The sequence below is a fragment of the Ischnura elegans genome, chromosome 9 (genome assembly GCF_921293095.1).
Source record: "Ischnura elegans chromosome 9, ioIscEleg1.1, whole genome shotgun sequence".
NCBI lineage: Eukaryota > Metazoa > Arthropoda > Insecta > Odonata > Coenagrionidae > Ischnura > Ischnura elegans.
Window position 1 is genome coordinate 71,730,207 of NC_060254.1, and position 12,254 is coordinate 71,742,460.

At 37.9% G+C, this 12,254-nt stretch overlaps 1 protein-coding gene across 4 annotated transcripts in view; it reads right to left on the bottom strand.

The window, feature by feature from the left end:
- LOC124166045 (GTPase-activating Rap/Ran-GAP domain-like protein 3) overlaps nt 1-12,254 on the bottom strand; it is a 665,374-nt gene that overhangs the window by 182,179 nt on the left and 470,941 nt on the right. The window contains exon 2 of one of the 4 annotated variants that reach the window (XM_046543637.1): nt 1,526-1,979. The exons of the other annotated variants lie outside the window; for them this stretch is intronic. Within the exon in view, the coding sequence (XP_046399593.1) occupies nt 1,526-1,770 (245 nt within the window). The 5' untranslated portion in view covers nt 1,771-1,979. The remainder of the gene's footprint in view (nt 1-1,525; nt 1,980-12,254) is intronic. 4 annotated transcript variants of the gene reach the window in all.

Sequence of the window (12,254 nt, forward strand, 5' to 3'; positions counted from 1 at the left end):
TGGGTTGGCTAATGCACCTTCTAAGTGCGGGAATAATCATGGGGTATGTGTGCAGGAGAAACAGCGAGAGAAAGCACGCCGAAAGACGCGAATATATGCCCTTGGAAAAGCGAAATGGTCCCGACGAAATATGACAGCCGGTTCCTCTCTACCGCGACTCGACCTGGAATGCTTGGTATTTTCCGAATTTGCCGCAGTATGCTCAAGAGAATTGAATCTGGGGCAAAGTTTTTAGGGGAAATTAAGATTTGACGTGAAATTGAGAGACTTGAAATGTTCACTTTAAAATTTCTCACTCTGCCCTGGCGGAGACAAACTCCATTTTAATAGGGGCTGCACATTAGGCGGAGCTTGTTTATCCCACAAGGTTTTAATGAGGGAACAGCACTAATTTTAGTGGCATATTAAGTAAAAGTTGACAATTTACCTCGAGATAGCCACTTAAGCTTATGCTGACTGTAAGTCTTAGCGGCCAATTAACCCTACTTATAAATCCGCTAATTTAAATGGTCAATGATGAATATTGTGTTTTCGAGTGCGAATTGAGAGATGGATATTTCATTTCTCCGGGAGCTAGAATGAGGAAAACAAGCTAAGACAAAATTGTATCCTGCTTAATTAGTTGTAAGAATGTTGGAATTAAGAACGTTGGCATAAGTTGTGGCAATAAAGTTATGCTAAATTACAGTAATTTTATCATTTTTGTTAAACAATCCTATGTTAAAGGGAAATAGGTTACACTATACAATACATAATGAAATAATTCAATTTGATTAAAGCATTATTTTATGCTATCGGTTGAAAGCATTTGCTTGGAACAAGGTCATAGCTATCTCTAAATTAGGAGAATTCATATTGCTTCTCCTCAAATCTCATCTTGTAACTTCCAGAAATTTAGGTATCAGTAGAAATAAGCTGCTAGCTAAAAACAAAAAAATCAAGTAAATTTCTTGCCTGTAAAATGATTGACTGTATACCGACCCATTTCATTCGGATGTTCTGAAAATTTTAAATAAAAGTTGCATCGTTTGGTAAGTCATTCTATAAATCAAATAAAACTTATAAGGTTTACTTCAAACCTGCCGCTTGAACAGGGGTAAAATTCTCATTGTTTCCATGAGAAAATTGGTTATATATTTGAGCGTAATATTAATTAATTGAGCTTTATTAAATATATATTGAGCTAAATTTTTAGCAGTAAACGATTACATAAGCCGCGTATCGTAGGTATCTCTCGCGGGTTAATACGTATATTGACATGTATCGTAGCGACTGGAACGCCACAATTTCTTCGGCGACCTGTGGCAATCAATGGAATTGCGGAAGTAGAAAATCCTGTATCCATTATTTATGCTCAAAACTTTGCCATGAGTGGGCTCCTGAGGTAAATACATTGATATGATGATGTCATTGATTATGGTAGATGATGGGAGAAAGTACCTCATTAGTGAGGTGTGTGAAAGGGCGTGTCCGTTTATGCGTAAGGTCGAAGATGAGTGTGAAAAGATATAAGAAATTTCCTCACGTGGATGCTGACGCCCTCCTGCGACTCAGGTCCCTCAGCAGCGGCTCGGGCTGAATCAGAGTGGTCAGCCTGTCGACGCACACGCTCCTTGATCGGTCTCTCTGGCGGAAGATCGACGCTGATCTGGAGCTGTCGAGCGCCACGTCCGGCGGCAATATTGGGATGACCGGCGGAGGGCCAGCCCCAAAGGAGAGCAACCGCTTCTTGCCCCTCCGGTGGGCAAACTTCATATCCAGGCATAACATGGCTCTGCCCTGGGTGTTTAAAAATACACCCCTTTTACTTTATATTTTATTCTTCTCTCTTCTGCTTGAAATAAATAGGAGATTGTTGTCTTCAATCCGGTGTCATGGTGATCATATTCCCCGGACTTCTTCTTCGATTCGGCCTCATCTCCATTCGTTCTGCTACGGAAACCTCATGGCCTTTAAATTTGCGATTCGCTGCTGTTTGACTGGGAAGAGAGAGTGAAAAATCAGCCGTGAGAAAACCAAATCGTTTGGAAGTAAAGCGCCGTGAACCGATTGGTGGAACCGAAAGAAATATTCCGCGTGTAATTGCTAAGTAAATTAAGATATTTATGGTAATTTTTATATTTTTATTTTAGGATAGACAATCTTGATAGAGGCAGGCAGGTTCTTGGTCATTAAGAGCGGTTACCGCTAGGAGTGACTGGGACGTGAAAATCTAGTTGTAAAAGAAAGGATTACTTAGAAAGATCATGATGGTAAAAAATAAATTTTTCTTTGCTGTCGTTTTCTAAGTGGAAATGGAAAACCGCCGAGACTTAAACATCTAAACTAAATATATGAAGTTGTATGAAGTCAACCTTGGCAGCTGAATGTGATAAAACGCGCGCTATTTCTCTGTCAATCCCTTGTAACTCGTTACTAAGTGGGGAGTGGTATCCAGCCTGATGCAAAGGTTTTGCAGTATATTTTAATTAAAACTTTTGCAAATACATTAAAGGAGGCAAACATTACTTGCATCTTGTTTTCTATTTAGTCATAGCAAACTTGAATTATTACCGAATTGCATGACTTAGTTGTGTAACCTCTGATTTAACATTTGAACCGTTCAAACCGTTTTACGACTTCATTTTTTTAATCTATTCTTTTTACTCATGTAGCGGCAAGGATCAAAGCTATTTTTAGTGGAGCATAGAAATTTCAACGGTTTTATTACATGTCTGAATGGTGAAAATTTCTATGTGGTGTTCTTGCTTAAAATTATGGAATTCTCTAGGAATTTAATTCTTTTGCCTTTCTTGAGTATAGTTGAGGTTTTTGATGCCTGCACTAAACATAGGACACGTATTTTATTTGGTAATACATTTATTAATAAAAAGAGATGATATTATTTTTATGAGTGAGTGCGTGAACAAGCAATGGAAAAAATTGAATTGCATAATTTTTATTTACGGTAGCACAGTGGCAAAACGTAGTCACCAGGGCTGATAAGGGAACGTTGTCAAGTCTAGCTCACGGTTGAGAGCGATTCAAATGAAAACTTAATGAAGCAAGTGTCAGTCAGTTGCCACACTGTCACGTGAATTTAATTGATTCGGATGAATATTTGACGATATGAACACAACGGCCGAAAGAAAACGCGGATCAGTCATGTTTACGATCGAAGGGCTTGAATATGAAATACCGACTACACGCAAGCATTCGAACTGTGCACCTATTATAATCCACCCACAACGAAAATGAAGCATAATTATTTAAGGGGAGGTATTCAAGCAGCACTCGAGTTGTGTGCGGGATTGATAGGTAGGTAAATATTTTCATAATGATTATAAGACCCAATAGATTCCTCACTGTCCATAATGTTTACTTAAACGTGTATTTTGTCATTGTCTGGAAATAGGTCACCATTTTTATGAAATCAACCATTCGCAATTTATTTTGCATTTCCATGGCTTGAAAATATTTTTATAAATAACGCATATGGCTGAAACTCTTCAAACCTTTTGCAAAACCTGAAGGGAAGTTCTGGGAGTTTCAGTTATTTTTGATAATTTATAACAAAATCTCCAGCCATGAAGATAAAAAAAAGATACAAGGTTTATTATCGAAAATAAACCCGCTAACCTGAAACTGATCTTTATCTAGTTCTTACTATACATTGTATGCATATGTTTTTTTTGCATTAATGCAGCTGATGCAAAAATGTAAGCGGGCATCAATGGAAAACAAAGCTCTTATCCTCTTTTAGTGTGTAATTTTAAGTTATTTTTCATATCCGAGGTTTATTTCCTCTAAGGGCCGGATAGAAATGATTTTTATACCAATTTGCTGTCATCAATCTAAATGTAATGTGCCATTATGTTCACTTGTTTAGTGATTTTTAAGCTTGGAGCATACCTATTGGACCCCGGTAAATTTTATAATAAATTTTCATGAAAATTATGTTGCATAATTGATTTATTTTATCAGAATTAGAGATCCAAAAAAGCCATAAAAATTTATGATTTCCCGGAATATTCCTTCATGTAAGGGCTGTATGTGTAATCTAATTAAGCATTCAAGAAGTGAGTATTAACACCCTTAGAATGAGTTAGTATATATAGCCTCTATAATTCTAGAGATCAAGAGAAGGAAAATCATTCAATTTCCCTATTTCCATTTGCCACACTACACTTCGAACTTTGTATCGTTGAAGCTAATCAATTTTAGACGGAAGAGACAGATCGTCTTAAATCATCATTCAATACAAGAATTATTCCTTTACGAAGCCTCTTCGTGACATTCATCTTCAGCCTTCACGTTGAAAAGTAATGTTTTCAACAGTTGAACTATAATGCTATTCGGTTTTCTAGTTCATCGAGTCTCTCTAATACCGCCTTAGAAATCTGGGATGGTATGAATGACGTCGTAATAGGTGAGTTTATCGTTGTACACTGTGCTTAGAGGTGGAAATAACCTGAAGAACCCATTGCTACAGATCGTATATCCTTCATTTTTCGAAGTCGGAACTATTCTCTCCTCCCCCTCTTACGAGAGGAGTAATTAAAAAGGCTTCGAAGCGTTTTCATCCCCCGCTATGGGGGTGCATCCAAAGCGATTCTCTCTCCATCCCTTTTCCCTCGTGCCCTTCGTCAGCGCCCCGATAGCCCTTCGTCATAGGTTTTTAAGATGATTTTTTTACTGCTTGTTTTTACGAGCCTCGTGGTAAACTCCCTTGTTCCACATTTTACCTCGCGTTCATTAATCACTCTATACGGTGCGCGCGAAGGAATCGATATAGCCTGAACCGTATAACTCACACTCGTTGAACCGCTCTGAAAATTCCCATTTATTCCGCTTTTAAACTTTGAATGTGACCCGTTACTCTTTTTTAAGAATCGACTCACGGCCGTCACCCCACTTGGGTCTGGGATAAAAATTATTTTCTATTTTATCTTCCTTTCCGTGCTGAGTGGAAGGGACAAAAATTCTCTCACGTTTCAAGCTGGCCCGTGGGCAGAGCAGATGAATCATTCCTCGTAAGTTTTCCCGGCGCATTGCGATAGTGAAGATTTCACGGATTTCTATCCGGGTATTGGTAGTTGAAACCTACTTAACCTTCATTATGAATATGATGATATTTTGCTATCACCAGGGTTGACGGCTCTGAAAGGCATTGTGTATATCTCCCTACTTATCCCTACTTTCGGTTGCCAAGAGTTTATTTAATCAAGTGGACATGGCACCTCCCATCCGTATTTTCCATTACCACGGTCCGATATTTTTCTGCTGAACTTTTTAATGATGATAGTTTTTAAATCAATCAGCCGTCCGATTTGGCAGATTTTCGTAAAGTTCTGTATAACTTTCTCAAACATAACATTTGACTCCTACAGCACATTGGCACTCTAGCAACTAATCTCATCGCTCCAATCTCTCCCACATTTTTACTGTGCATTTAAACATTTAAATCTATGAAATAGCTCGCAAAGTTTATTTTGGTTGTTGCCATTTTGGTCATTGATCATTTCGATAATGTAATCGTTTAGCGGTATTAGAACCATTGCATATTTTATTTCAAATTTTACGAGGAATTTAAATAGGTAATAATGTATATAATTATATTCCTATTGTAACTGATATCAATAAATTTTTATTTCCAGGCTTGGAATATCATCCTAGCTTTCCAGTAAAACTCTTTCGTTGAAGAAGAATTAATCAGTATCGGAAATAGTGGAGCAACTAATTTTCTGTTTGAAGGTAAGCGCTAGCATTTTATTATTTTCAACATGAAAATATATTTTTTCCAATATGTTCTGCTTGTAACAAGTAGTATTGAATCTGTACCCATATTTAAACTTTCCAAAAATTATTTATATATAAATAAGGTAAGTTCGAATGAGCAGTATGAAAGTTTCGAGAATCATTTTGTGAGGCTATTTTTTAAAGCTTATTTTACCTTTTTCGCGCATTGGTAAGTCGACTAACAAGTTACTAAATCGATTGATCTTAACTATAGAGCAAATTAACTCGAACTTGTTTGCGGCATTGAAAATAAAGTGGAGCGTTTTAATCACGATCAATCGCTTCTTTTTTTAACAATCTTATTCAAATAACCTATCTCTCCTCGATTTGTATTCTGTGGCCTGCTTCCTTTACGCTTTCATAGAAGAGGAACCAAGGCGTCACCGCTGCCGGTCGAAATTTCCGCTATCGGAAGTTACGCTTATCGATTCGGGAAAATGATCCCGTTGGCGCGGTGTTTTCATCTCCTGCTTCGCGCTGAGACCATTTTTTCGGCCGATTTCTTTGAGCTAAAATGTCCTTGACATTGTTTTGTATCTGAGTTTTTTTTTAATTTCTCACCCTATACTTTCAGGAAGAATCTGATGTACTTCAGTAGGTGGAAGGGGAGAAAATTTCAAACATTTCTTGTCCATAAACATGGGGTCGCAACTCCTTAGTTACTGAGCTATGGCAACGAAAACATTTTTGGATGCACTTTGGAGTTGCTATGAAAACGGTTTTTCTTGTGCATCTAGCGTTGTCGACATTTTATTTAATGCTCTATATTTTCATGGAAATTAAGTAATTATGGTTGGACGAAAATGTGCTATTATAATTATGTTAATCATTTAATATTTGTGCTTAATTAAACTAGAGCTTTTAGTGAGTACCACCGATGCGATAGAGCAATCTCACCAGTTTTGAAAAATTTCTCTCCATAAAATATCTGTACGAGGCCACCCTTTTCGAGCATTTTCTGAGACGTTGTGCATGTTATTTTTCAAAATAACCATTTCCCCGAAAACAGCACAAATTTGACCCACAAAGGGGAATATTCACGATAACCATGAATAATCACAAGCACCCTTGTCCTTGATAGGGACTCCTTACCCAGGCGGGATTTGAACCCGCGACCTCCATTTTGGTATAACTCTACCGTACAATAACTCGGATAGCCACTGTTCGTCTTTATTCCATTAAAAATATTCGGACGCGTTTTAATCAGTAATTAAGATTGCTAAAGCGAGATACTGAAAGAGCTTTTATTTGAAGATGGTTATCTTTTATTTTCTATGCAGCTGCTAATCTACCGCTACGTGCAGCCCTGTTCGTTCATAGCCTGCCCGCAAATTACCTCTAAGCACGAACTCGCCTACAAAATAAGTTATGCAGCACAACCAATACCACGGTTCCCTGTCTCTTATAGTAATTGCTCCGTCCTTTTGCCGCGAGCAATATATTCTTTATTCTGTTTCAACATTTATTAATATTCTTTAAATGTTATTAATTTAAGCATCCACAATTGTCTGATGAGGGCTCAAGACGTTGATAATGCGGAGATTCAATTAATATTAAGTCTTAAGATTGACCGTTTTGAATTAATAACTTGAACTTTGTTTTTCCACAGAGGTTTTTGTTAAATTAAGGCCATATTTTCGACGCTTAACGTCAGCATCTGGTGTCAGTTCGGTTGACGTAATCTTAGATGGTTAACGTCACCAGAAAATTACGTTAAACGTCGAAACCATGATTTTTTTCGTGGTCGTGATTGTATTAAAAATTCTGTGGATGAACAAAGTTTAAGTTATTCATTCAAAATTTGAGCAGTTTCCACAAAGTTTCCACAAAGGTGGAAACCAGCGACTTTATTAGCATTGACAGCTAAAAGAAAACTTTCGTGGTCACTCAGCTTCATTGAGTAACGGAGAAAGCACGAAAATGAATGAGTAACAGAACTTAACGGATAGAACATGAAACAGAAAAAGATGAACTATTAAGTCATTATTGAGGATGCAATTCATAGCCGTAAACGAACTGTTATCAGTGAACGACATTAATGTGTTACCCGAGTACTTTTAATGTGTCATTTTCCTGCTTTTTTATTTCGCCATCCTTTCGTGCCATCTATGATTATTTCAATTCTCTCATGTTTCTGTATCACATGAAAGTGAACAAAGTTAGCACATTACTTGAGGTAAACACACGCATCTGACTAGCCATTTTTACTGAATATGTGTGTCTACCTCTCATCATGTTTTTGTTCCTCTCAGATGCGTTATGATTGGAACGTGGGCTACATAAACGCGTTGAAAATACCGATATCGGCATTTCGACCTGAAGACACCGGCTGGAACTTCGACGAAACTATTGTCACGTTATGGCAAACAATGCGGCGAAAACCCGAAAGATGGAGAGATCATCTAAGCAAGTACTATCGTTGAACCGAGAAATCCCAAAAGATTGTTGTTTAAAAAAATAAATAGTCCAGGTATTACTCAGTTGAATTATAAAAGTGACCAGAGGTTAGTCAGCAGGTATTCTCCATTTGTCAATTATTTGATAAAAAATTCAGAATGCATTCCAACCTGAAAATGACTGAAAAAAACCTACTTCAATTTTGAAAGCTTTGTCAGAGAGGCTTTTGGCAAGGATTCTTCATTTTCAAGATCTCTTTCATTACTCTGCCGATATTGACATAATAGGGCGTTTCCAAAGTATGATCCATCAAATAAAAACCGTTAAAAATACCGTAAAATGCAAAAAAAGGATTAAAAATATAGTGAGAGGTTGACACGCGTATTCAGTAAAAATAGCTAGTCAGATGTGTGTATTTCCCCGTGAGAGATCAACTAATCAAGAACGCCACGGAAGACTGGAGGTAGTGCTTGCTGATGAAATTGAGCTTGGAGTGTGTTTTGCACTATTTTTTTAACCGTAGTATTTGTAAGAATCCTCATCAGTCTCACAGCGAAATCATCTGATGTGACCCACGTAGTCATATTATCGATTCAGAGGTTGATCTACTTCATCGTCGGCCTTTTCATTCTTCGCCCAACTTTGATTTGCACTTCTACTGGTTCTAGTGTGCTCTCTCTCTCTCGTGGTTTGACGAAGCCTGAATCCTCCCTTTATTTCCCTCGCATCCCCTTTCCCACCAACCCCCTCTCTAGTTATACCTCCTCCGCTTAACGAGACTCATTAGCATTCCGCCTTCGCCTGGCATCCCATGCATTCCACTTCCGCGAGTCTAGGGGACGCTCTCTATCCCTTGTTCGTCGGATGTGTTTGTCGGTTTGTCGGGCATGTCCAACCCTATGCCATCACTGGAGGTGGCTAGAAAGGGAGGGAGCTCCAAATAACCCCTCCGAGATTTGGAAATCTGGAAGTTCTTTTTGAATGCATATCTATTATGTGATCATTCAATTGCTCCGTAATTATTCGTATTTCTGGTAAAAATATATTTATCACGAATTCAATTGATTCGGCTTTAACTTTGTGAAAATCCATGTTGAAATGAAAATATTAAGCCTTGGTAACTTTTCACAGGAAAGCGTTGACGAGGCGATAATGACGCCTCAGCGTCGAAATTCGTCGTACCAATAAATTTTCCTGTGAAAAGTTACTATATTTATCACTGTTATTACTGAATAAATAATAGCAGTTTCTATATGAAAAATTATATAAATTACTGGAGTTACGAAGAATTTAAGTGAAAATCGAATGCGAGCTACAATCAGATGGTTTTATTTTTTCTAGGCCTACAATTTTTTAATAAGATTTTTTTATGAGAGGTTTTACGCTTGCTACGGAGGATCAATCTCGGCTGAACTAAAGAAAATACCTTTCAACTTTTATGCGTTAATTCCACGCTAGTAAAATCATTTTTCTCGACCGGGATTCTAAACATGGATCTCCAGAATTCATTCCAGGTGTTCTCCGATATGAGCACGCGAGACATCTCCTTCTTCTGCAGAGATTCGTTGGCTTCATAAGTAAATAATTACGATTCCGCGAGACTGTTAAACATGAGCGGGGACTTCAAATCGAAACAGTGTTTTCCATTCATTACATGATTTACGAAATACGAAATTCCATCTATGAATGCCTTTCACGCAAAATGGCGGTAATGACTCTTCAACTAACAAATATTTCTCGGGTTTGCATCCAGGTTAAAGCTTTTATGTAAGCCGACGTTTCGGAAGACGACTTGTCTTCCATCCTCAAGGCTGTGTTACTTGAATGAAGTTCAATTTCACAAAAATTTCAATCGGGACACCGGCTTTCATCTAAGCACTACATGGAGACCTGTAATCAGCTGTATGAAAAACAAAAGGGTTAAACGTGAAGAATTTCAAAAGACCTACAGCCAATCGGACGACACCTGAGCCGTATTGTTGTCTCCGTAAACGGTCGATCCTGTTCAGTGTGAAATTGAACTTCATTCAAGTAACACAGCCTTGAGGATGGAAGACAAGTCGTCTTCCGAAACGTCGGCTTACATAAAAGCTTTAACCTGGATGCTAACCCGAGAAATATTTGTCAGAAGTATTCACCAGGAAAAACTTAAATCGTTTACTCTTCAACTAGATTGCTTTCCCAATAATAAGTATCACTCTCAGTAGCATGAGAGATGAGTGCTAATTAAAGAAGCTAGGGCTAGAACTAGACAGTAGGACTAGGTAGTTTATACTGTCAATAAAAATAACCTTTAAAGGGCATATTTGGTGGGTTTGGAATGGAAAACTTTGTGATTTTCCCCACGGTTTTATTCTCCTCTACCAGTTTCTACGCTGTTGCATCATTTTTGAAGAAGTTAGAAATGCTGCCATACAAACAGTGTTACAAGACAGCATATTTGTTTGAATAGCGCCAGTCTCGAAGCTAAGGCGAAAACAGAGAACGCTAAAGCATAGGTAACCGATAATAACCACGGAAAGAGTTGTTTGAAGCAATTGATCTTGAAAAGCGTAAGATTGTGCAATCGTATTGATTATAATCACTGAAAGATCTTGTTTAATCAGGCTAAAAGATTAATAGTTTCAGAAAATTTTTATGCCAAAATTTAATCCAATCTTAATGATTCAATATCCTTAAAATTACAGAGTATTAACTGAAATGTCAAAAAAGCCAGATATCCAAGGAAAACCTTTTCCATCATTACTGCAAAGTGCATCTAAAAAGTTTACGTTGCCATAGCTCAGTAACTAAGTTGTTGCGTCGCCATTTTTATAGACAAAAATGCTTAAAATTGTCCCCCGCAACCACCTCCCACCTATTTTCAGATTCTGAAACACCATGTATTTATTGAATAATTTCTCTCGTTTGGGCTGAAGGGGGCAAATAAAATTCAAGATATGCTGAAACCCTCAAGTTTAACATTTAGCGTATCCACGCTGGAGCATCTCGCCCTTTTGCGTATTCTTCGAAGAGCCTCGTGGCTATCTCCGCCCTCCGGATTTCTCGCGAATGACTTTTAAAAGTGTAGAATTTCTCATCTCCTGTCGCGCGGCCCGCGTCTAATTTAGAATATGTTTCTTCCCGCGAAAAAAAGCAATACAGCAATTGGTATGGATCCTCAGTTCCGAAACTCAAAATCTCGTGTTTCGTTTAAGTATACCGGGACTAGCCACGGTGATAACTTTACGGATGTTACCCGCAACGCAGAAATTGTGCGAAAAATCCACAGAGAAAAAATCGTTCGCATTGATCGGGATTAGAATCCGGATCCCCCGATTTCTGGTCGAGTCCTTAAGCCTTTTAAGCTATCAATGCGTCATTTTTCTTTGGAAATTTTATGACTATACCGGATCAGTTGGTATGGACTGCTGAGCATTTGGTGCGACAAGTACCTAGTCCAAATCGTGCGCACAGCGCCACAGCCAGAGGGCATAGCCCGAACTTAGAACACATTTTGTTAATAAAAAAAGCTCCCGTTTTCCATTCCAGCTAAGTGCCCCAGGGCGATAACTTTACCTTAGACGTGAGGATTCGCTACCTGTAGTTGAGCAGCCTTGAGTGAAGAGAAACTTGAGAAGTGATTTAAACTGATTGAAACCATTGTATTGAATGCGACCCTCAGGAAAGGCTATAATGTCCAAGCACTATTCATCGATTTCACGCGGGTAATGCTTAATTTTGAAAAGCTAGTTTTGCGGTGCAGAACTATTGACTACAATTTAATATTATAAATGAATTCCTTATTTATTTAATACCGCATTTCGATCACTGCTTTTGAATGTTCACAAAAATTTAAAAATGATGCTGCGTAAATTAATGAATCTTCAGTACCTTTAGCAATGCCATCAAAATTTTAATCAAGACGCGTAGGCTAAATGATAGGGAAAATTATTACTGAATGGCAAAGTGGACGACTCTTGAAAGATAGATGAAAAAAGCTGTCCTTATCGGACAGAATTTCTTTTTAATGGCTATTCAAGCATACTTAATCCAACTGGAGAATTTAAGTGGCTAGATACGCTATATAATTTTAAGTT